Source organism: Salvelinus fontinalis, chromosome 30 (genome assembly GCF_029448725.1).
Source record: "Salvelinus fontinalis isolate EN_2023a chromosome 30, ASM2944872v1, whole genome shotgun sequence".
Taxonomy (NCBI): Eukaryota; Metazoa; Chordata; class Actinopteri; order Salmoniformes; family Salmonidae; genus Salvelinus; species Salvelinus fontinalis.
The window spans coordinates 14,184,334-14,210,467 of NC_074694.1; the positions used below are offsets into that span (position 1 = coordinate 14,184,334).

At 40.2% G+C, this 26,134-nt stretch overlaps 2 protein-coding genes across 3 annotated transcripts; one reads left to right on the forward strand and one right to left on the reverse strand.

Moving 5' to 3' along the window:
• The first annotated feature begins 536 nt into the window (after nucleotides 1–536).
• LOC129828685 (chitin synthase chs-2-like) lies at nucleotides 537–17,540 on the forward strand. Of its 2 annotated transcripts, none has more exons than XM_055889818.1 (19): nucleotides 537–626; nucleotides 4,213–4,348; nucleotides 6,737–6,922; nucleotides 7,420–8,501; nucleotides 8,771–8,872; nucleotides 9,370–9,534; nucleotides 9,713–9,860; nucleotides 10,044–10,109; nucleotides 10,262–10,496; nucleotides 10,867–11,067; nucleotides 12,767–13,051; nucleotides 14,117–14,296; nucleotides 14,458–14,968; nucleotides 15,090–15,253; nucleotides 15,372–15,715; nucleotides 15,974–16,084; nucleotides 16,180–16,397; nucleotides 16,599–16,665; nucleotides 16,888–17,540. In XM_055889818.1, the coding sequence occupies exons 1-19, from the start codon at nucleotides 580–582 to the stop codon at nucleotides 16,957–16,959; spliced, it is 4,320 nt and encodes a 1,439-aa protein (XP_055745793.1). In that variant the 5' UTR covers nucleotides 537–579; the 3' UTR covers nucleotides 16,960–17,540. The 2 variants fall into 2 exon arrangements, with proteins under 2 accessions (XP_055745793.1, XP_055745794.1); XM_055889819.1 differs by having other exon boundaries at nucleotides 15,093–15,253.
• A 5,000-nt stretch (nucleotides 17,541–22,540) lies between these two features.
• Nucleotides 22,541–25,418, reverse strand: LOC129828686 (mitochondrial pyruvate carrier 1-like). Its single transcript, XM_055889820.1, has 5 exons — nucleotides 25,218–25,418; nucleotides 24,741–24,744; nucleotides 24,425–24,521; nucleotides 23,568–23,700; nucleotides 22,541–23,073 (listed from the first exon to the last, which is right to left on the reverse strand). Exons 1-5 carry the CDS (start codon nucleotides 25,286–25,288, stop codon nucleotides 23,052–23,054), a joined length of 327 nt encoding a protein of 108 aa, XP_055745795.1. The 5' UTR covers nucleotides 25,289–25,418; the 3' UTR covers nucleotides 22,541–23,051.
• Nucleotides 25,419–26,134: the final 716 nt, after the last annotated feature.

Consider the following 26,134-nt stretch of genomic DNA (forward strand, 5'->3'; position numbering starts at 1 on the left):
ATACTGAGGGAGTTTTTGAACACATTCATCATTTGTAATCCAAAAGCATTCTTAAAGTGATCCTCAAAGCAAAATCACATCTCAAGGTGTTTAAGTTTGAGTGTGGTGGGTATTTATCTATGAGGTCCTTCATCATACTATGACCTTGCATTGAATTACCTGCTAATTTATGTTCTGTAATGATAGAACCAGAATATCAAGTAAATTCTGAAAGCATTGTTGCTATGTAACTCATCTTGGTGACGGAATTGCCCCACTGAAGACATGTAAATGTTTAAGGTGGTTAAGTTTGCACAATTATGTAAATTGTCATAAAGGTAAGCAAAAAGATACCTCAAAATGTTAACTTTCTAGTTTCATTCATTTCCGTGAGAGACAGTAATGATGTTAAAGTGTTACGTATTGCGGATGATCCTTGTACCTCTTTATGGGTGAAAGGACAATAAAAGAGGGAGGGCCCGAGGCATCTCAAATAGTGGTAGCTGATTAAAGTGAACTGATGCATGCCAATACCGTAGTACCTCAGCAAATGGACTAGCACCAAGGACCACTAAGCTGTACCACTGAGGACAGTGAAACATGGAGGAGCTCAAATTCAGAGGGAGGAAAAGGGAAGGGAGGCACAGGTTAGTCCCATTAATCAAAAATAATTTCATTCAGTTCACGTGAGAATCATGTCAATCAAAACTGTTAGGATTCACAGGGCCTGATCTTGAAAATAATTAGCACTGTAGACATGGAAAAATATTCTACCTATACTGAAATCACACTAAATAGAAGTAATACAACTATATCATCATACAACGATACTATGTACTACGGTAGATATCATTTACCATTATTGGGAAGCTAATGAGAATTTAGTTTTGAAGATATATAATATAAGGAAGCAAAGTTGAACTCAAATGCTCCTTATCGCAGGCCGCTGCTGTCACGTTCTGACCATAGTTCTTTTGTGTTTTCTTTGTTTTAGTGTTGATCAGGATGTGGGCTGAGTGGGCATTCTATGTTGTGTGTCTAGTTTTCCTGTTTCTATGTTTGGCCTGATATGGTTCTCAATCAGAGGCAGGTGTTAGTCATTGTCTCTGATTGGGAACCATATTTAGGTAGCCTGTTTTGTGTTGGGGTTTGTGGGTGGTTGTCTTCTGCCTTTGTGTCTATGCACCAGATAGGACTGGTTCGGTTTTTCACATTTGTTGTTTTTGTAGTTTGTAGTGTTCACGTTTATTGTCATTATTTAACATGATGAACACTAACCACGCTGCGCTTTGGTCCGATCCCTGCTACATCTCCTCTTCAGACGAAGAGGAGGAAATCTGCCGTTACAGCTGCTTTGTTCTGATAATGCTGAAATGATCCTCGGCAGTGTGTGAGATGTCACTAGAAGCTGTTATAATTGATCTATTACTCTACGGAGGATATAGTGTTATAACAATAGATATTAGATCAATACTGACATTGTTATATTGAAAGAAAGCCGTTTAATAGGAATTAAAATACCACTAACATCTTACAATGTAATATTTGTTAAATGACTACACACATTATATGCTTAAAATAAGTGTTTTGAGACATTAGAATGAGCATGATAGATGCATTGCAATGATTTCATGCTTTAGGATCAATAATAGCATGCAATTATAGATATGTAAACTGATCAATAGATGAAAAGTTTTAAATATATAATTGTTAGATACTACTGCACTGTTGGAGCTAGGAACACAAGCATGTCGCTACACACACAATAGCATCTACTAAATATATGTATGTGACCAATAACATTTGATTTGATATATATTTTTTAAATGACCGAATCTGTGGATTTCTTTGTCTAATACTATCCATCTAAAAGACCAGGGGTTCGCAATCCTTTCTGGTAACTCTACCCACAATTACATTTTGCTCTGCCTGAAGTAGGGGAGACTGGAGGAAATGTTTCTATTTTACTCTATTGCTCAGAGACCACTTGAACTAGGCCAGTCATGTTTTGATATAAGAAAGGTACATATGTCTCCTAATCATTCATACCATTTATAGGTATGTACGTAAGATGGTCGGATCACAATACCGATTTTAATCCGAAAAGACTGGATGTTATATTTTCCCTGTGGCACGGGCAATTCTAACAGTGGTTGGGGTCAATTGTGACACCCAAAAAATAATTCAAATAAATGTACTTAACTTCAAAACATTCATGTTCATGAATCATCATATGTAATAATTTTGCTAGAAATATTAGTATTTCAATGTACTTAACCAATAATTACAGTAACACCCACGTTTGTGCATGGCCATTTGGTTCTTCTCAAAACATCTGAATAGTCTGATGGTGCCCAAATGATATCTGTTTACAAATTATTTGGCACTCTACAGGACCTCAATGCTATTTAAAGTTAGTATTTGTAAATTTAATGTATAATTCATACAATCTTAAAGTTAAAATCATTTGTTTTCATAATTTGGCTGCTTGGCTCAGGGTAATTTTAACACTACTTTACAATTGCCCCCAACCCAGCTACCATGACAAAACCTCATGTGCTTAGCAACAGACAATATTAGTGACAACGTCATTCATGTCAAAGTTTAGCCAACATACTATACACTATCGATCAAAAGTTTTAGAACATCTACTCATTCAAGTGTTTTTCTTTCTTTTTACTATTAACTACATTGTAGATTAACAGTGAATACATCAAAACTATGAAATAACACATATGGATTAATGTAGTAACCAAGAAAGTGTTTTAAAAAATCAAAATAGAGTGTGCAAAGAAAGCTGTCATTAAGGCAAAGGGTGGCTCTTTGAAGAATCTCAAATCTCAAATATACTACATAGTTTTGATGTCTTAACTATTATTCTACAATGTAGAAAATAGTAAAAATAAAGAAAAACCCTTGAATGAGTAGGTGTTCTAAAACTTTTGACCAGTAGTGTATAGTGATAAAAATGATGCTAGTTTGAATTATTGGGAATGAATTCTCAGGGCAGTAAGTAAAAATACTTTCACCCCTAAAAAACTAAAATGTGCCCATAAAACATGCAAATAGTGAAATATTTGGCTGTGACTTTACAAGCAAGGAGACAACCCAAATGTGCATGTCCTGTGTTTCATCACTCAAGCTTGTTTGTGTTTGGAGAAATGCAAGGTGTTACAGTGTTATGGGTCTTCCAACTACCCCCTGTGGATAGGTTGAGAACCACTGATCTAGAACATCATCAACAGACTATTCAGATCAATTATTTGAGATAACACCGTCAACATTTTGCCCCCTCATTCAATTCAGTTTTATTCAGTGAACCTGGTGGACATGAGGTTGTTTACATAAGGTTGAGATAATGGATAATGGTCATATCTTAATTAGGGCGATTCACCATGTAGGGCTGGTCACAATTGGGTTGGGTGCGTTTGGATGCTTATACTGGCGCCATAGTTATGTCTAAGCCAAAGCTCATTAGATAAGGTAAGACTGGCAGTCTGAATACAGACCGACCGGGCATCATTCAAGGGTATGACATTGTCAGAACCTACTGCACCCAATTAGCAGTTTCATTTCCAATTCTACTGATTCAATAGTGGCTCATTTAGTGTCACCTTTGCCTGACAACCATAAACACTGAGGCTCCTTATTGCTATTATAAATAGGTTACCAACATTAGAGCAGTAAAAATAAATGTTTTATCATACCCGTGGTATACGGTCTGATATGCCATGGCTGTCAGCCAATCAGCATTCAGGGCTCGAACGACCCAGTTTATAATGGATGTTATATGATGTCACTTGTGACTTACTTCCTTTGACCCAATGATGAACTACTAAAATCATTTACAGGTGGAGGATCTTAATTAGATTACCCTGTTGTGCAGAAAATGTCATGCACAGCAGGAAATGCAAAGGCTTCTAAAGTTTGTAAAAAATAAATGTATCAACCCTTAAAAAAATGTATAATGTTAATTATAGTCCACACAATAATTCACATTTCCTGTTGCTGCAGGATAATTTTCTTGCTGTGAGAAAATTAAGATCCTACATATGTACCTTCCCATCACTGGATATAACATATCTTCAAGTCAGACATTACAGTAACACTCTATACAGCTACACTTTATAAAGGGTTTATAAAGACTGGAAGTTATTATTTTAAGAACGGTTTATGAAACAGTAATGAACAGTTTTAACAAACTGTTTGAAATTGTGTTCGATACTGTCACAGAGACACCTGGGATCCATTCCAGTTGAATCCCATTGGTGCTGAGAAAGAGGAAAAGAGAAGATGCTTTGAGTTGTTCCAGCACCTGGTGGCAGCGTTCGTGGGGATAATGGTCCTGTGCAGTGCTGTCATCAGCAAGGTGAGACAAAATGAGGGACCAGCACCCAGTTTAGTCTAGACAGGATACATCTTATGTCAGAATTTACTTTTTATAACAGGCTTACGCAGCAGGTTAGGATAATTAACGTAACAGGTTATGACAATTAGGTTAAGATTAGGAAAAGGGTGCATAAGATAAAATGCAAAAGAAATATCAACTTTTGACATCAATTTATTTTATTTTATTTACTTTTACCCCTTTTTTTCTCCCCAATTTCGTGGTATCAAATTGGTAGTTACAGTCTTGTCTCATCGCTGCAACTCCCGTACAGACTCGGGAAAGGTGAAGGTCATGCGTCCTCCGAAGCACGACCCAACCAAGCCGCACTGCTTCTTGACACAATGCCCCCTTAACCCGGAAGCCAGCCACCCCAATGTGTCAGAGGAAACACCGTAAACCTAGCGACCATGTCAGCGTGCATGCACCCGGCCCGCCACAGGAGTCACTAGAGTGCGATTGCACAAGGACATCCCTGCCAGCCAAACCCTCCCCTAACCCGTACGATTCTGGGCAAATTGTGCGCCGCCCCATGTGTCTCCCAGTTACGGCCGGCTGCGACAGAGCCTGGACTCGAACCAGGATCTCTAGTGGCACAGCTAGCAACTGCGATGCAGTGCCTTAGACCACTGTGCCACTCAGGAGGCCCTTGACATCAATTTCACATAAACTGTATCACATCTAGCATTGACCCCAGCGCCATGAACCTGGAAACTACTGGATCAAGCATAATACCTCCTGGGATGTCATCTTATAATAATATATAGATATATCGAATCCATACCATATCAGATACATTCCCACAACTCAGCATTGATGAATAGTATACAAGGGAAGGGGTTCTTTATACATTTACATTTAAGTCATTTAGCAGACGCTCTTATCCAGAGCGACTTACAAATTGGTGCATTCACCTAATGACATCCAGTGGAACAACCACTTTACAATAGTGCATCTAAATCTTTTAAGGGGGGGGGGGGGGGGCAGAAGGATTGCTTTATCCTATCCTAGGTATTCCTTGAAGAGGTGGGGTTTCAGGTGTCTCCGGAAGGTGGTGATTGACTCCGCTGTCCTGGCGTCGTGAGGGAGTTTGTTCCACCATTGGGGTGCCAGAGCAGCGAACAGTTTTGACTGGGCTGAGCGGGAACTGTACTTCCTCAGTGGTAGGGAGGCGAGCAGGCCAGAGGTGGATGAACGCAGTGCCCTTGTTTGGGTGTAGGGCCTGATCAGAGCCTGAAGGTACTGAGGTGCCGTTCCCCTCACAGCTCCGTAGGCAAGCACCATGGTCTTGTAGCGGATGCGAGCTTCAACTGGAAGCCAGTGGAGAGAGCGGAGGAGCGGGGTGACGTGAGAGAACTTGGGAAGGTTGAACACCAGACGGGCTGCGGCGTTCTGGATGAGTTGTAGGGGTTTGATGGCACAGGCAGGGAGCCCAGCCAACAGCGAGTTGCAGTAATCCAGACGGGAGATGACAAGTGCCTGGATTAGGACCTGCGCCGCTTCCTGTGTGAGGCAGGGTCGTACTCTGCGGATGTTGTAGAGCATGAACCTACAGGAACGGGCCACCGCCTTGATGTTAGTTGAGAACGACAGGGTGTTGTCCAGGATCACGCCAAGGTTCTTAGCGCTCTGGGAGGAGGACACAATGGAGTTGTCAACCGTGATGGCGAGATCATGGAACGGGCAGTCCTTCCCCGGGAGGAAGAGCAGCTCCGTCTTGCCGAGGTTCAGCTTGAGGTGGTGATCCGTCATCCACACTGATATGTCTGCCAGACATGCAGAGATGCGATTCGCCACCTGGTCATCAGAAGGGGGAAAGGAACCCATTTATGGGTTCTTTATGAGACAAATCTCAAATCTGTGAATTGTAATTCGGAACATATCATACCAAATGGGTGATGGACATCCACAAATTAATTCACATCATACAAAACATAAAATATCATACTAAATGGGGCCTCAGATTTTTGTACAGAATAATATGAAATTCTCTGAGACCAGTTTGACACCCTAGACACTTAGTACTACTCTCCCATCTGTTTTTTTCTCTCTAACACATACACTGCTAACACTATGATGGAATTGTTCACACTCATTGTAGTGTCTTAGCTCTTATTACTTATTTATATAATAAGAAAGACTCTGAATACAAGAAATGGTACTGGAGCTTCACATTTTACTGGAATCAATTAGTACCAGAATAACATAGAACAACACTGCGCATGACCAAGGATGCTCCATTCTTAAAGGGGACATCAGTAATTAACAGAACATAACACTCATTATGTAGATCAGTGTTTAAATGAATGAATCTTAGATTCTATAATATTAGGAGTCTGATGTCAGTTGTGTTTACATCTAACCCGCCAGGGCTCTCTACTGGTTCTCTCCACACTCTCAAGCCCCACATCGACTAGGACTTCCAAGGAAAGACAATATTACATGCTCATGCTGGTGGGCTGTTTGGTGATGCCCAACCTGCTCGTGTTCCTCAAGTCACTGTGGAAATGCGCTTTCAAGAACTTCGTCCCACCAAACATGAGAACTATGGGAATTGTAAGTTGAAATATTATACAATTTGACTTCTTGGTGATCTTTGTATGTCTTAATTGCTGCTCAAATTTCTTGCTGTCAGTGTTGGGGAATTCATTTCTAATCTATACAGTATTTTCAGTAGTTAGTTATATTTTCACCATGTAGCGGTGTAGCTAACTACTGGAAATACACAATGCTTTTTTTCTGCAAAAAGAAAAGAAAATAGGGGAGAACTAGGCAAGAATTTCCTTTATTTTTCGGGCATTATACCTGCCTAATTCTCACTTGAAACATTGTGTTTGTGTTAAATAGGCTAAATTAAACATTCTGTTAACATATGACCGCAAAGTAATTTGACCTTGCAACTCCTTTTCAAAGTAACTTTACTTTAAGGGTAGCTTTAGTGTAGCTTCTCTTCTTCCAGTGTGAAGTAATTGGTAGCCTGGTAAACTATATTTTCAGAGTAGCTTCCCCAACACTGCATGCTGTCAATACAAACTTAAATGTGTATTTTTCAGGTGTGTGGGATTGAATGCTTGGTGTCTCTTGGGACCTCCATCCTGGTGCTGGTGGTGATGCCCCAGTTTGACGTGCTGACCAATCTCTTTATCTCCGGGGGAGTCTGCATGCTTTCCTCAGTCCTACAGATTGTATTTCGTCTGCAGAGAGAGAACTGGAAGATCATCTTCCCCATTTGTTCTCTTATGCTTGTCCTGACCGGCTACTTTCTCCTTGGGGCAGACTATTACGTCCGGGTAACCTCTTTTGTATCAGGCCAGGAGAAAGACTGTTATTGGTACGTTGGCATTGCAGTTTTTGCATCTTTTTTGGTTTCTCTGAACTGGTGGGAAAACCCAGTGCAGGCGAGCAACAACATGAAAGAAATGCTGGCTGAGTTGGACACCTTCAGAGACTTTGTATTTGTGATATCGAGTCTCCTAAGGGTTGTAGTCATTGCTGCTGTGTACCTCATCTACCACGTATTGATACAGAAAAACATTGTATGGTCAGATTTTGATTTCACCCCTAAGGCCAATGAAGATGAAAGTACAATTGCGAGGCATAAAGAGACCCTTGATATTGGTCTTACTGTACTTTTCCTTCAAGCCTTTTTCTCTGCTGCATGCCATTGGTTTGGAGTGGTGGCTTGTAAGATCCACTCTGTGCGAATGAGCTTCGCCTTCCCTGTCTGTTTTACCGGGCCCTCTGTTCTCATTATCGGCATGATCCTTTTCCTAACGCAATCTCAATACCTTGCTGGGGCCAACACAACTTCTATCATAGACTTTTGCTCGAGCCTAGTTGACCTGAGCACCAAGAACACCAGCGCAGTCGTGATGCTGGAGCTCACAAAGAGCATCTGCAGGACTTCTTTAGGTAGCCATTACTGGACCTGGCCTTTCTCCCTACTTGTGCTGGAGGGCATTTGCATGTGGCTCGGGCTCATCACATGCACCTACTACGTGTGGAACTTCAAGGTCCAGAGGATCGAACGCACAACTGAGCTGTTTGTACGACGCCTCTATGAATCTGCCTTCATCGACCTGTCTCTGCTTCTGAACACCAAGATGAAGGTTGTGCAAACGAGGAACCAGGAGAGGCAAGATTTTGCTATTTTATTGATTAAAATTTCACGTGGTTTAAGACTTCACATTGCAACAGTGCAAATAGACATTTGTTCAGTAATTGTTGAGTTTTGCCGACAGTGCACTATATAAGAAAGAGTCTTAGTGGTAGTGTGCTGAAATACACTTACTGACATTAACTCTGATCACTCTGCATTCAAACATGAATAGAAATGGTTCTCTACCCCCCCCCCCCTCCATCCAAACATGTTCTCATACTTTCCCCATGTTTTTCATTCTACAGTAGTGTTGTTGACGATGTGGAGAATTGTGTCATTTACCTCTGTGCAACAATGTGGCATGAGACCTATGATGAGATGTTGAAGATCCTCACTTCCATGTTCAGGTATTGTGCTTATCAATTTCACTGGCTGTGTTTGATATTTAAATATTTCTAGCCCTGAAAAGTTATTTAATATAAATTCACAATGTTAGTGTGTGTGAATGAGTGTGTGTGAGTGTGTGCAGCAGAGACCTCTTGTATACAACACAAGACAATGACCCCGTACACACCGCACTCAAGTTCTATAACTCATGTAGCCTTCAACACATTTGTCACTTGTGATAGAGTTTTTCTGCACAAAAATAATTACACAAGCGTTGTGGAGACACCGTAAAATGGTTGTGTAAACATGTTTGTACAGACAAACTCTCCAGTGTATTACAAAAATATCAGTTATGTCACAACCATTGTGTGAAATGCGTTCCACATCAGTTGTACAACCTTAGCGTGTACAGGACCAACAGACTTTGACAAAATACAGTGAATGATAAGGAGGTGATTATTATAATGTTTTGCATAAAAATAGGATGTTCTCTTAACATGTGTCTTGATGGTTTCAGGTTGGACCGTTACAGAGGTGACCCAAAAGAGGAACATAAAGATGTTTTTGACTTTGAATGCCACATATTTGTAGATGACGCATTCATGATAGACAAGGAGACGGGCAAAAAGTTTATCAATGAATATGTGACCGATCTCATTCATGTGGTCATAGAGGTTTACAGGTAAGTGGACATTTTGTTTTTCTTTGCACTTTACTCCCTATAAACCCAGACCAAGTGTCAGTTAATGAGAACAAGCAAGCTCTACTTTAAGATGCATTCACTATAAATGGGGGAATTCTATAAATCCAAAAGACTGCCAACTGTTTCATAATGAATCTTGAATGTTTGTGCATTTCAGGGTATTCACCAATAAGGAGCCCGATGACGTGTCAATTATTGAGACTCCTTATGGTGGGCGATTAATGTTTGTGATGCCAGAAGGAAACATGCTGTATTTCCATTTGAAAGACAAACAGCTAATCAGAAACAAGAAGAGATGGTCACAGGTGGGTAGGATGATTTTCAATATTACTGTATTCCATGATTTCGCCACTGTTAACCTACATTCTTTAAACATACTTGAATTACTTTTCTTGAAGAACATGAATATATTGTAATTGCTTTTTTTGGTTTTAGTATGGACACACTAAATTAAATAGTTATAAATTTGCATCTGACATGTCTTTCAGATTATGTACCTCTACTATCTGCTTGGATGGAAAGGATACATTGTCAAGAATCCTCAAAAGATAACGGTATGTAATATATTTAATGGTAATTTCCATGTTATTGCCTTTATCCCCGCAATACAGCTGATCTGTAAATATAAAAAAATCAGTAGCGAGCCATGGTTCCATGGTTTCCCTAAATGAATGTGTATGATTTTCTTTGTATCTGTCTTCTACAGAGACAGAATAATCCTTGCCGTGCCAGTCTCATATCACTGGATGGGGAGAGTTTCCTGTTGCCACAGCATGACAATGACAGTAAGAGAAAACACATCTCTGATGACAATACCTACATCATGGCCCTGGATGGAGACACAGACTTCCACCCCGCAGCTCTGATATTACTGGTGGACCGACTTCGGAAGTACTGCAATGTGGGTGCTGCATGCGGACGAATCCACCCTACAGGAATGGGTGAGTAGAGCTGATGTTGATACACCCTTTACCGAAGAGTTAGGGGATCCACTCAGACATGGCTATGTCCAGCATACTGTATATTTCAAGTGCATCTATCCGTATCGCAGAAGCGTTGCGAAAGATCCGCGTTATAGCTCGCGTGAAATGTAAAGGCAGTGTTCCCGCGTTCGAGGAGACTGCATCCACGGTAAACGCTGCATATGTCGGCTCAATCGGAAATTAAGTTGACATTTTATCGCGGATCTTCTGCGATACTTCCACGAAACGGAGCCCCTAATCCAATTCCAACCATAACCACAGAGAGATAATATATCAACATGTCTCGCTACACTATAACTGAACTGACATGCATTGATTTCTATTTTAGGTCCAATGGTGTGGTATCAGAAATTTGAGTATGCTGTTGGTCACTGGCTCCAGAAAACAGCTGAGCACGTGTTTGGTTCAGTCCTCTGCAGTCCTGGATGCTTCAGCTTGTTCAGGGGATCAGCTCTGATGGATGACAACGTGCTCAAGAGATACACCACCACTGCAACTAGAGCCTCTGAGTATGTTCAATATGATCAAGGTGACTACTTCCTTATTCTCCTATCAACAGCACTTGGTTGTCAGTATAGACTACTGGAGTATTAGATTATACAACAGGAGGTTCATAGAACATTTTATCACAGTTTATTGAGCTATTTCTGTTGGCTTCAATCGACCAAGGGTGACATAAACTCAGCAAAAAAAGAAATGTCCCTTTTTCAGGACCCTGTCTTTCAAAGATAATTTGTAAAAATCCAAATAACTTCACAGATCTTCATTGTAAAGGGTTTAAACACTGTTTCCCATGCTTGTTCAATGAACCATAAACAATTAATGAACATGCACCTGTGGAACGGTCGTTAAGACACTAACAGCTTACAGATGGACTCTGAAAAACACCAAAAGAAAGATGCCCAGGGTCCCTGCTCATCTGTGTGAACGTGCCTTAGGCATGCTGCAAGGAGGCATGAGGACTGCAGATGTGGCCAGGGCAATAAATTGCAATGTCCGTACTGTGAGACGCCGAAGACAGCGCTACAGGGAGACAGGACGGACAGCTGATCGTCCTCGCAGTGGCAGACCACGTGTAACAACACCTGCACAGGATCGGTACATCCGAACATCACACCTGCGGTACAGGTACAGGATGGCAACAATAACTGTTCGAGTTACACCAGGAACGCACAATCTCTCCATCAGTGCTCAGACTGTCATCAATAGGCTGAGAGAGACTGGACTGAGGGCTTGTAGGCCTGTTGTAAGGCAGGTCCTCACCAGACATCACCGGCAACAATGTCACCTATGGGCACAAACCCACCATCGCTGGACCAGACAGGACTGGCAAAAAGTGCTCTTCACTGATGAGTCGCAATTTTGTCTCACCAGGGGTGATGGTTGGATTTGCGTTTATTGTCGAAGGAATGAGCATTACACCGAGGCCTGTACTCTGGAGCGGGATCGATTTGGAGTTGGAGGGTCCGTCATGGTCTGGGGCGGTGTGTCACAGCATCATCGAACTGAGCTTGTTGTCATTGCAGGCAATCTCAACGCGGTGCGTTACAGGGAAGACATCCTCCTCCCTCATGTGGTACCCTTCCTGCAGGCTCATCCTGACCCTCCAGCATGACAATGCCACCAACGATACTGCTCGTTCTGTGCGTGATTGCCTGCAAGACAGGAATGTCAGTGTTCTGCCATGGCCAGCAAAGAGCCCGGATCTCAATACATTGAGCACGTTTGGGACCTGTTGGATCGGAGGGTGAGGGCTAGGGACATTCCCCCCAGAAATGTACGGGAACTTGCAGGTGCCTTGGTGGAAGAGTGGGCTATCATCTCACAGCAAGAACTGACAAATCTGGAGCAGTCCATGAGGAGGAGATGCACTGCAGTCCTTAATGCAGCTGGTGGCCACACCAGATACTGACTGTTACTTTTGATTTTGACCCCAACCCCTTTGTTCAAGGACACATTATTCCATTTCTGTTAGTCACATGTCTGTGGAACTTGTTCAGTTTATGTCTCAGTTGTTGAATCTTGTTATGTTCATACAAATATTACACATGTTAAGTTTTCTGAATATAAACGCAGTTGACAGTGAGAGGACATTTTGTTTTTTTGCTGAGTTTACATATTTACTGGCTCATTAAGTGTTCCCTAGAGATAATCACTAAGTGTGCATCTGTCCTAGGACCTGATAAGTATATTCACTTCCTTGAATCTTCCCTTTTCCCGCTGGCCAGGTGAGGACCGCTGGCTGTGCACCCTGCTCCTCCAGCAGGGCTGGAGAGTGGAGTACAACGCTGCGTCCGACGCCTACACCAACTCCCCTCAGGAGTTCAAAGAGTTTTACAACCAGAGGCGGCGCTGGGGGCCGTCTACTCTGGCCAACACCCTGGACCTCCTGCACAGTGGCAATGAGACGGTCAAGAGGAACTCTTCCATCTCCAGACTGTACATCTTCTACCAGATATTTACTGTCAGCTCCTCCATTCTCGGCCCTGCCTCTGTGTCTCTGATGATAGCAGGTACCTGTTCTGTTCATTCTTGTTCATTGTACGCACTCTTTTATGCCTATATGTTGTTAACCAATACTCATTATACGACCTAGAGTAACTAGAACTGAAGTGCCACATTTTCCCTTAAGTCAAGTTATATATTTTATTTTTATTAAGGTGTATATCAGCTTTAATATTGCAGATCGATTGTTGTTTCTATCAATGTAATTGTCTGTATCATTTCCAATCCCCCATATATATTTTTTTGTAAATACTGTATATTGGTTCCCCGGGCGCCGAAAACGTGGATGTTGATTATGACAGCCCCCCCGCACCTCTCTGATTCAGAGGGGTTGGGTTAAATGCGGAAGACACATTTCAGTTGAATGCATTCAGTTGTATAACTGACTAGTTATCCCCCTTTCCCTAAAATATACAGTGTATATTTTCCTTTATTATTTTCCCCTAACCCAACCACCCCTCCCTAATTGGAGTAAACTAATGGACTAAAATACTTAGGCTTCTACTTCCAGTTTATTCATACTATAAACATTTCACGGACACAGTATATTTTACATTAGTTTTATTTTGTTTGTTTTTAGTCCCACCCTTCAGCTTCCCTCAACCCCTCCCATCTATCTCTGAAGACCATCCAGTTTTTCTAGCTGCCATATATTTTTCCACTGTGCTGTGATGTTTCACAAAAGTTCTGAACCTTTCTATTTTCATAGTTTCTACAGATTGTAAATGAAAAAATGTTTTTGCTAAGAGTATTATATTATTGATTGGGTGATATACAACATTCTATTGTCACGTTAAGTATTTTGAATTGTCAGGAAGTTCAAAAGCTCAAAGTCAGGCTGAGAGCCAGCTGGGTGAACGAGATTACATATGACTACACATTTTAGGGCACAGGGCTAAAGGACAAACAGTATAAAGTATGCCTACCCATCAGTTATGACTTTTGCTTTGGTTCAATAAAACCATAAAAGTCATGAGGTGAAGATGAGGTCAAATTGTATTTTTTTTATGTGCTATGATATACAGATCTCCATCCCAGGAAGTATTCACTCTTTTTTCTGTCTTCCTCTTTAGGTGCTTTTCAGTTTGTGTTCAAAATTGAAGGAACCAATTCCATCATCATATCAGTCATCCCACCTATTTTCTACATGTTAATTTGTTTTTTGGCAAAACCAAACACCCAGATCACCATTGCAGCCATTATGAGCGTGTTGTACGCCTTTCTGATGTTAGCATCATTCTTCGCCATCATCGGTAAGCTTTGGCAATGACTCTTCACATGATCATTCACTCAACACACAAAACCAAGTTGTTTATGCAAAGATAAAGGTTACCTATAATCTTTTAAAGGGTGGCGGCTGGTGTTAAATGAGTCAGACTGTTACGATACACATTTCATTTCATGCGTTCCCCAGGTGACATGGCTACGCAGGGCACATTCATCACCCCAACTGGTCTCTTCCTGGTTTCCATGGCTGCCATGTACCTGGTGACAGCCATCCTTCACCCCCAGGAGTTCAGCATGATCATCTATGGTCTGATGTACTTCATCTGTATCCCCAGTGGCTATCTCTTGCTCACAATCTACTCCTTGGTGAACATGCACATTGTCACATGGGGCACTCGAGAGACAAACAAGGAAAAAGAACAGAAGAAGAACCAGAATGTTCTCTGTGATCGAAACTGCAAACTTTGCTGTTGGGATATGAAACTACAAGTCACCCAAGAGACGGATAACTTGATGCTCCAGCAACTACAGCAGGCAGTCAATCCAAACATACAAGTCACCCAGCAGGTGGTGCATGAACAGAAGCCCAACACCAAGGAAGAGAAAAACAATGCCCCAAATGAAGAAAACAATGAGGAAATAAGTCCAGAGCTTTTAGACCGCAAAAGAGCCAATAAAGACTTAGAATATGATACAAGGCATGTACAAAACATTTCACAAAGGCCCAAAGGACCTCGCTCATATACTGTCTAAAACAAACGTCTATCAAATGGAGGGCCTGTTGTTACCTGTAGTAACTTTTCATCCTCTTGTTCACAGCAGTGTTGACAGGTTTGACAGCATTCCTAAAAAGGAGAGCGCCTATTCCAGCATCGAAGATGACAACGATGATAACCATGACGATGATGATGATAATATGCTTTATGACGGTTCGCTTTATAGTGGCTTCACCGAGGAAGAAAGAGAATTTGTACCTCAAAGTGGTAGGTGGTTCAGTACATGAAAGAGTATAGCTGTAACCTACAACATACAAAGAGTCAGTATGTAACTACAAGTTGAATTATAAATCAACAGCACCTCTACACAATTTGCTTTCAATAGATTGGGTTCAGCCTGTCAAGGAAGAGTTCCTGAAGAAATTGACCTACGCCAACTTGAAAAGGAACCTTCAGGAACAGATCCGTTACACCCTGAGAAACAAGAACCAGGAGGATGTGTGTGAGGAGCTGGTGATGATGCTGACGGACACGGTGAACGGAGAGCTGAAGGACAAGGTGGGCCCAGAGGACGTGCTGAGCGACAGCCAGCTAGAAGAGCTGCAGTACGCCCTTAACGAGGCCGCCAGGAGGATCCTGAAAACCAACCGAATGGAGAGGCTTGAGAGGAGGGTAAAAAGAGCCATAGAGAAAACCCTCATTGCCCCACAGGTGGAGAAACTCACTGAGGTAATGTTTGAGTGAAAACACACCCGTTCATATTGTATTTAATGTTATATTGTATTGCCTGGTGTCTTACTGGTAGCAGCTCAGGACGTTGTTTTCTCTACATCTGTGACCTGGGATGGACTTCAGCAATAAGTTGACTAAGTACTCTGGAACCAGACCCTTTGAGTGATAATCTGAAGAACAGATAGTGTTGGGCAACAATGTGTTCCAATAAAATGAGCAAATATACATACCATGTTTCCCTATGCATTTTGGCAGGATGAACACGACTTTTGGAAGAAACTGCTTGAGAGATACCTCGCACCTATTGTTGATGATAAAGCTCATAAAGAGGAGGTGACAAGGGAACTGAAGTCACTACGAAACAAGGTGGGCTTTTCTTGTTTTATACTATTTATTCACTATGTTCTACTAAACACACATGGCTCGTAGAATGATCATATTTTGTTTTTGTTGTTTTACAGGCAGTGTTTCTGTATTTCATCGTCAACGTTTTGTGGATTGTGGCCACTTTCTTTTTACAAGCCATTGGAAATGATGTGATTAGTATCAAGATTCAGAAAGTCTGGCCAAATGGCACATCATCAGGAGAATACCTGAAGGTGGAACCTCTCAGTCTGATGTTCCTCTTGTCATTCGCTGTGCTTCTAGTGGTGCAGTTCCTGGCTATGCTTTACCACAGGTGGGCAAACATTTCTCATTTCTCAAACACAAAATGATATATCTACATAACACCACCACTCCAAACATGCATAAGAGGACAGAAATGTCCAAATAAAAGGCAGAAAGACAAATAGAATAAGATTACAATCAGTTTCAGTTATCTTATTATGAGTCTTGATGAAATCAAACTAAAAGTACACTGTGTTGTTTCTCTTTTCAGAGTTTATACTCTTATCCACGTGGTGTCGTACAGAAGCACAGAAAAAGACTACATTCCCAGAGACGAGGTGAGTGATCTCTGCTAATCCAAACAACAAGGAGGATAAAGTACATCTAGTCGCCATCTACCTGATCGTAGATTATTAATAATTTGAGTAATTATGGTGCAGATATACTGAATATCTAACAGGGTAATAAATGATTTACTAGTCGTCGTATGAAAAACAATTATTATGAAGACCTAAAATGCTTCTTGTTGATCATTGTATTTCTCTCCGTTGCTTGTGCAGGAGGACGAGGAGGGGGTGATTATTGAGAACCAGATAGCCAACGGCCTTGTGATCACCAGTGATGACTTGTGAAACTGGATTTTTTGCGGGCGTGTTGTTACTGAGTGTTCCATGAAACAAAATAGTGGCTTTGTGAAGTGTTTTGCACCTTTGTTTGAACATAATTCAAATATACATAGCAGTAATGATACTTATGATACTGCAGCAGTGAAATATGAAATGTTACTACTAGCATTAACATAGTTATCCAATGCCTGAGTTTTCTATAAAAAAAACAGTTTCAATATTGAGCCATAATAAGATGTAGAATGAAAATATTGTAATTCAGCCTGATTGGATGTACTTACTGGGAAACAGACGATATTATGATCAGTTAATACATAACAAAATCATTAAACATATCCAGAGAAATATACATACACAGATGCATACTTCTACGACTACATGAGCCTCCATTTTTCAAGGGGAAATTACCTTTCTAAATGTATGGCTCTGAACCTATCCAACTGAAGAAAAATGTCTTGCAATCTTTCACAGACGGACAATGTAACACATATTGTGAACATGAAGTAAATGTACTAGTATTTATACTGCAATATTTATGATATGACTGCCTATGTTGAACTCAAATAAAATTTACATTTCTAATATTATTATTACCAGTCAAAACATTAAATGACAAATGCATGTGGTGATTAGGGCTGTTACGGTGACTCTATCACTGCCACACCGACGGTCGCGAGTCATGATGGTAATCAAATTCCAAGTGACCGTTTAGTCACGGTAACTAGGCTTCTCCAAGCTCTGATGCTGCTGCTGGTCATTAGTAGCCTACGAAACTTGCTAACTGCCTGGTACTCAGCACTCTATTATTGTTCCTTTTATCACTCTGACATCAATGCAAATGTAATCGAAAATCTAATCAAACACTTCATGAGAGCCCATGAGCTCATGTTGAGCAACATTTCTATAGGCTATGCAATTGTGTGAGAAAACAGAGTGACGGCATCTACTAAAAAGAGGAGGATCAGATCAGCTTTCTATAGGCTAGGCACATTGCTTCTCTTTAAAACAGGAGTATAGCATACCTTGCTGGCATGAAAATGAACCACGGGAAAAGCGTCCTCCATCCACTGCCCGTTTTGAGACAGGTGCATGATAATGGTCCATTCTAAATCAAGAAAATTTCACACATTTTATTTAGTATATGTAAAGACAAGGTTAAATCAAGAATAGTGTGATGATTGAAATATTAGCCTATCATTTGTGAATGATGCCCAGCTTATTTGGCCACTTTAGTTGTGATACAAACCTTATCAAAACATATAGGCCTATGGGCTAGGCTACATGAGGTGTGCAACTATGATTAGAAAAAGCTTTTTTTTAAAGTATGCGCTGTTTGCCTTAATTAAGGATCCTCCCCTTTTTTTCAATTTTCGCCTAAAATGACATACCCAAATCTAACTGCCTGTAGCGCAGGACCTTAAGCAAAGATATGCATATTCTTGATACCATTTGAAAGGAAACACTTTGAACTTTGTGGAAATGTGACATTAATGTAGGAGAATTTAACACATTAGATCTGGTATAAGATAATACAAACAAAAAAGCATGCGTTTGATTATTATTATTTTAAATTATTTTTCATCTTTGAAATGCAAGAGAATGGCCATACTTTCAGATTGGAGTCAAGGTGTAATTTAGATGTTGGCCACCAGATGGCAGCAGTGTGTGTGCAAAGTTTCATACTGATCCAGTGAAGAATTACATTACTGCACAATATTTTGTATCAAGTCTGCCAGGAGTTTGCCCAAATGTGCCGAATTGGTTAATTAATACAATTTCAAGTACATAACTATAGAGAACATACAAAAATGCTATGGTAATAAAACATTTAAATTTACGCACCCCCAGGACTGTCATACATGATGGGTCATTAGCGTATACACTAACTTTCACACATCTAAATGGCCGGGCGAGGTGGGTGTGGAGCCAGACGCAGCAGTGGCGTCAAACTGTAGACCCCAGTTCCTACATTTGAACATAAACATTTATTTTATCAAGCAAAACTATGCTACATTTTATCTCAGGGACCCTCAGGATGACAAACCAGAGCAAGATTGCTGAATGTAAGTACATTATTTACCATCAGAGGTGAATGTATCAAACCAGTTGCCGTGATAAAAGTTTTTGTTGTTGTGCACTCTCGTCAAAAAGTAGCAAGGTATTTTTTCACTGTAATAGCTACTGTTAATTGGACACTGCAGTTAGATTAACAATAATTTAAGCTTTCTGCCCTTTAAAGGCATGTCTATGTCCCGGAAGTTGGCTGTTGTATACAACGTCGTTCTAGTCACATTAGTGCACTGTTAGCAACAATCGTCCCGGTTTAGGGACACCCATCCCGTAGAGGATAACTACTTAAAATTAAGCACATTAATCCGCTTTACGCCTAATTGGCATACACACAGCGCGTGAGTTTCAAGTTTGGGGAAAATCATTTTAACCATAAAAAGGCACTTTTATTAAAAAAATAATAACATGCATAATCAAATTTGTGTTAAATTTTGAGAATGGTGTTTTCCTGCTAATGGAACATTTGTGTATATAGCCTACTGGGTGCGCATTGCTGCGCTTATAATGTGAAGAAATAGCCTAACAGTTTATCAACATTTTAAGCTAAACGTTCTGATCTGTTGCGTCATTCTCATTGCTTAAAACAGTTTTTTTTATGCTGGTGGTTGTATTAATTTGGGATATATCGCATCCCACAACTGTTCCGGACTATGTTTGGAATATTTATTTCTCGCACAGAATAGAATTGGTTAACTTTAGTACTACTAGATTGACATAGGCTAGTGCTTTTACTGTTCGTTAGGCCTACTTATCTTGTTGGCTGACGAAAAGTAAATGTGGAAAGTTCTTCCAATAGCTTCAATATGCGCCTCGGAATTGGATAAGGACACTCGCAGTTGCGTCCCCAAAGTGTCGGTCTTCACTTGTAGCCAGTGAGAAAGACCTGATCACGTGACAGAGGGCCATATGAGTGAGAGAGGTGCTTCTGCATGCAGTGGGGAGAAGGGAATTATAATTATTATATTCAGCCCAAGGGCACAATGGCCACTGTCCGCAAAAGGCATAGATTTTTTTTTAGGGGAATTATGGCCACACAAAAGGGATGCAGCCAGGAAATTCTAGGCATTATCAAGTGCTTGTCAAACTGTGAATGAGAGACTGATGAAGTGTGTACAGTGTGCACAAAAAAAACAAAGCAGAGCTCATGCCTTTCATGCAACTTATTTCAAATCATCATTTGAGTCGCTTGGAGAAAATTGTTTGGAGAAAATATCCTTTCTATTTTATTCAGCTATGTTCAATTGTATTCTTCATACTATAAAATTAAGCCATGGAATTCTAAGCAAATCTTGTCTGCTAAATGAACTAGTGTAGCGCCTGAGCCATATGTTGAAAGCCAGATCAGGGCCTAACATAAGGACAACGCAGAGGATGCTGTTCTGTTCTTCTGAAATAAAAATTTTCTTCATATCATGTTTCATTAGCCCTGTCTAAAATAAATAATGGATTTATTAGACTTTTTAAAATGTAGATGTCCCAAAGGTCTGCATCAGTGGCTTGTAGGCTGTGCGTGGAAGCCAGGAGATGCTAAATGTGTTTGTTAATTAAAGGTAAATTACCATGAGACCAGCAGATAATTTCTTGACAATCACCGGCTGACAAAATTTCATGATCGCCGTAGTCCTAGTGGTGATAAGCAGATATGTTGAGGTTCACCTCACGTGTCATTACAGAAATTAACAAGAGATTTAAGATAAAATCATAATCAGAGAAGATACTGTACCATTTCAAAGATATTTCAGTACATGTAACTAAAGCGGCGTGTTCACTGTTGCCTTTCATCAAGGTCATTCAGAATGCAGCCTTCCTGGAAGAGTTGATATTAATAATACATTTATTTTACATTGAACAAAAATATAAAGGCAACATGCAAAATTTTTTAAATATTGTACTGAGTTGTAGTTCATATGAAGAAATCAGTCAATTGAAACAAATTAATTAGCCCCTAATTTATGGATTTCACATGACTGGGAATACAGATATGCATCTGTTTGTCACAGATACCTTTAAAATTGGATCAGAAAACCAGTCAGTATCTGGTCAGACCACCATGTGCCTCATGCAGCGTGACACATCTCATTCGCAAAGAGTTGATCAGGCTGTTGACTGTGGCCGGTGGAATGTTGTCCCACTCTTCAATGGCTGTGCGATGTTGCTGGATATTGGCGGGAACTGGAACACACTGTCGTACACGTCGATCCAGAACATCCCAAACATGCTCAATGGATGACATGTCTGGTGTGTATGCAGGCCATGGAAGAATTGGGACATTTTCAGCTTCCAGGAATTGTGTACAGATCCTAACACGGAACCCAAACCGGCTACGCGCGTGCGATATCGTGCATACATTTATTTTGTCCCCCCACACCAAACTCGATCACGACACGCAGGTTAAAATAGCAAAACAAACTCGGAACCAATGACATTAATTTGGGGACAGGTCGAAAAGCATTAAACATGTATGGCAATTTAGCTAGTTAGCTTGCATTTGCTAGCTAAAATTTGTCCTATTTAGCTAGCTTGCTGTTGCTAGCTAATTTGTCCTGGGATATAAACATTGAGTTGTTATTTTACCTGAAATGCACAAGCTCCTCTACTCCGCCAATTAATCCACACATAAAACAGCCAACCGAATTGTTTCTAGTTATCTCCTCCTTCCAGGCTTTTTCATTACGACGACTACCGGCAAAACAGTTGGTCTTTCAATCGCCCACGTGGGTATAACCAATGAGGAGATGGCACGTGTGTACCTGCTTCTATAAACCAATGAGGAGACGGGAGAGGCAGGACTTGCAGCGCGATTTGCGTCAGAAATAGGAATGACTTCTATTTTAGCCCTTGGTAATGCAGACGCTCATTGGCGCGTGTGAGCAGTGTGGGTTCAATACTTGAATAACAGATTTCGAAATTTATTTTGCGACGCTCGCGCACGCAACGTGCCCGGTCTGGTCAGCATGTTAGGTTAATGTCAGCAAACCGCTCACCTACATGACGCCATACACGTGGTCTGCGGTTGTGAGGCCGGTTGGATGCCAAATTCTCTAAAACAACGTTGGAGGCAGCTTATGGTAGAGAAATGCACATTCCGTTCTCTGGCAACAGCTCTAGTGGACATTTCTGCAGTCAGCATGCCAATTGCACACTCCCTCATAACATGTGGCATTTTGGTGTGACAAAATTGCACATTTTAGAGTGGCCTTTTATTGTCTCCAGCACAAAGTGCACATGTGTAATGATCATGCTGTTTACTCAGCTTCTTGATATGCCACATCTGTCAGGTGGATGGATTATCTCATTCAACTCATTCATGGCTTGATTAGAAGTTAAATCAGGTCTGCTTGTCCAGGTTAACAATAAAAATGTGTACTTTCCATTAAGAGTAACATCTTAAAATCACTTTAAAAAAAAGAATATATAATTTAGCTAAACAAATGTATGGACCGGACAGTTCTTGGGCGAAGGTCTTGCACAGCTTTTGAGTTATCAGTCATTATGAAGGTAAAAGCTCATCAGCCACTTCATGGATATCAGACAGTTTATTATAAATTATGGTCAGTGTAAGAGGAAGTTTAATTCATGATACATAGATAAGGGTTTATTCATTATATTCAGGAATAATGTTTCCATGGCAACACACCAGAGTACAACTTTTATTGCCTGTACATTCTGATAAAGATTGTGTTATTGGTATTGCTAACACATTTATTAAAATGAGGACAAACAGTAATTATTTGTGTTATGGACCATCTCTTTAAAAGAATCCCATCTGTAACAGGGCCTCACTAGATTCCATTCCATTAGTTTGTGCGTAAAAAACATTATGCAAAACAAATCTATTCATTGACCTTATATACCGGAAGAAACAGGCATGGTGATCGTCAACAGCAGTTTAATCTAAATTAACATTTTTTAAGTTAAGAGTTTTACATAGGTATGCAATGAGATAAACATGGTCATACACACGAAAACCATAGGGTCAAACTATGCCGATTTCCTAATGAAACTATATATTCTGCATTTGTCCATCACTAAGAAGACTTCTTCTCCATGCTGGAAAGAAGGAAAAAATTCCATCAGAATTACTGGAGACACACATTCTGTAGAACAGCATTAAGTCTAAATGAAATATGAAATTATAACTAGTGACAATGTTTGATGATCTATGTGTAAACAGTATGAGAGATTGAAGTTAAGATGTTATCATGGATATGGATAAAACAAATTATGTTATGAAGTACTGTGCTTCCATGTTATACATTTTCAGTTGATTTCATGGCAACTTTCAACATATTCTTGTGTGGAAAAATCCTAAAATATATATATTTGGGCTTCAAGGCTGTGGCTTCATTGAAATATCAGTCTATTATACCCTAAGAAAGAACCCCAAATAATTTGTTACTAACAAGAGACACCACCTGAGCAGTGAATAAATCACATATGTTTTGAGGTTGTTGTTGCTTTGTAGCCAGAGTGGAATGCAGGTACAAACCAAAAAAAGTTTAGCATTGAAATAAGCAAATCAGTACAGTAAATTGTGAGCTTACTTGTATTTGATAAGTCGTGAACCTTGAATGAGCTGGGCGGTCTCATTGGTTAGATGGCAACCAAAGAGGAGCCAATTCCTTGGCTGAACTTTGTATGCAAACCTCATAAACAGGAGGGAGTAGCAGGTCAAAGCTGCGGGGGGGAAAAGAACACACAAAAACACTCAATAAATAAGGAATTAACAGCTACTCGACACTTACATATCTTTAGGACAACCTTATCAGGAAACACAACATTTTCTTGCCTCGTGTCAGACAGCAGGAAAGGATTATGAGGTTCAACGAAGAATGTTAAACTATTGGAATTCTACTTTATCAAAGCCTGAAGGGCCATTCTGACTCAAAAAGCACAAGAAAGAGTATTGATAAATATTGTACCTAACATCTGATTTGGACCATCATTCTTCCTAACAACGAGTAAGACATGAGGAATCCAATAAAATGATCAAAAGCAACCCTAACCAATTAATTGGATTCCCTGTGTCTTACTCAATGGTAGGAAGAAGTTTCGTCCAAATCAGATGTTGGGTTCTATATTTACTACATTTTATGTGAATCCCATAAATAAAATAAGGGTCAATTTGGAGGCAAACCAATAAGCTTCATTTGTTCAGAGATCAAATTACATTTTAACAAAATAATGATGCAGGTATGCTAATCTCATCAGTTTCTAACTACAGAAATTATTTCAGAACAATCTGTGATAGTGGGTGTCATGGCTTGCTGAAATGACATATAATGACTCTGGAGTTATTCAACAAGAGTGACTATCAATCCCTGGCAGAAACGTGTCCCTAATGTTAGGCTATCGCTAAACATCAGCCATTGTTTAGCTATGTTTCAGTATTATGTCTCACCAAAGGTCATTCTGCCACTGATAATCTCGGGGCTTTTCTTCATGTCACTGATGGCTGCAATGGGCAGACCCCAGTTGGCCACAGGTCCCCAGAAGTGCTGGAATAGAAGTACACAACTACATTTTAAGGAACAAGGAATAAAAAGAGCAACGAGGTTACTGTAAGGGTCAAATGTTTTCTAACTGCCATAGCAATTAAACAGTCTCGACAACTACCTAAGAGACGAGTATATCTGCAATGGTCAATGGAGCCAAAATATTCTGATTTTAGTAGACAAAAACTAAACTAGCCTGCACAATGAACAGAGAGTACTTACTGTGCTTATTTTGAAAGTTCCCATGAGGACACCAAGATGACAGACATAACACAAAAGGAGTTTTGGTTAGAGGGATATGCATATACCTTATGAAAAACAACTAACACCTCACATCCTGCCTGGGCTAACTAATAATACTCATAGGTCTCACATCACCGGTAACACATTAGCACACACAGCAGTAGGCTAGTTTGACAGCTAACAGTTAGTTAGCTTCGGCGATAGCAACAACATTCAAGCCAAACGTCCTTCAAGCCGGACACGTCGTTAGAAACATTTGTACAAACAATCGTTAACTGTAGTAACGTTACACTAGCTGCAGATGTGCACATGAATTTACAACTAGCTAGCTCGCTTTGTTTGATCATTAATTTAGTTAACGTTAGATGTCTACTGTTAGCAAGCTTGCTTGCTAGTGGCTACAGTAAAATGTATGTCGTTAGCTAGCTATCTTCCAGATCTTCCAATGTGTTTTACCTCATCAAATAGTCTCTGAACTCCTTGCTTTTAAGGTGGTCAACAGCTTTACGTGCCAAAGTACCTGCCATGACTTCGGATTGTGGTGGTTCGCAGAAGAAATTATAACTATGGGAATGTATAAACTGGGTAAATGCAGTTAAGCGTAGAGGACACCAGTGGTCACAGAGCTTCACCAAAACATTATTTTTACGACACAATCGCAATTATTCAGTTAGCACGCCTCTCATTGGTGTTGCTATGCAATCTCACGATATCCGACCTCATGGTGATGACCCGCCCCTACTTTCTGAGATTGTGCCACTGATCCAGAATCAGCAACTCGGCTCTATTGCTAGGCACTACACATAATGCTCAAGAATAGCTGCTGAACTGGTTACACAACAATTCTCCGAGGGAGGTGACCCTGTATTCATCACTTATTGGCTCAAACACATACCACCCTTAAAACACGTTCAACCGGGACACAATAATGCAATAAACTGAACAAAAGGTCACAATGTCATTGGATTTAGGTTCAAAGTTGGTTGAAAAAAGACAAAATCCCCTAACGTTTTCAAATCCAATCAGTTTCCCAAGTTGAATCAACTTTTTATCTATTTTTATTTTTTATTTAATCTTTATGTAACTAGGCAAGTCAGTTTTAAGGCCAGGCACCACAGGCTAATAGGGATTTCTTTCTTTCTTTACTCTCATCAGACTGAAACTTTACCAATTGAAAGTATACATAAACACCATATATTATTATTTTAAAATAAAAATATGAAAATGAGGCAAACCGTCCTTAAATGTGCGCTAATTTGCATATTACCAGAATCTGCTTTTCAACACATTGCTTCAAGGCAGAATGTTTTTGTTTTATTGTGATAAGACACTGACTGGTCAACTTTTACAAATCAATTTATCTAAATATTGTC

Bases quoted from the DNA above. Each gene is read 5' to 3' on its own strand.
- LOC129828686 (XM_055889820.1), bottom strand. From the start codon at position 25,288: ATGGCAGGTACTTTGGCACGTAAAGCTGTTGACCACCTTAAAAGCAAG. The intron at 23,701-24,424 runs GTGAGACATAAT...TCCCCCCCGCAG, and splicing joins CAGTGGCAGAATGACCTTTG to CTTTGACCTGCTACTCCCTC. The intron at 23,074-23,567 runs GTAAGCTCACAA...CCTTCTTTCCAG, and splicing joins TCACGACTTATCAAATACAA to CATGGAGAAGAAGTCTTCTT.
- LOC129828685 (XM_055889818.1), top strand. From the start codon at position 580: ATGGAGGAGCTCAAATTCAGAGGGAGGAAAAGGGAAGGGAGGCACAG. The intron at 9,535-9,712 runs GTAAGTGGACAT...TGTGCATTTCAG, and splicing joins GTGGTCATAGAGGTTTACAG to GGTATTCACCAATAAGGAGC. The intron at 10,497-10,866 runs GTGAGTAGAGCT...TTTCTATTTTAG, and splicing joins AATCCACCCTACAGGAATGG to GTCCAATGGTGTGGTATCAG.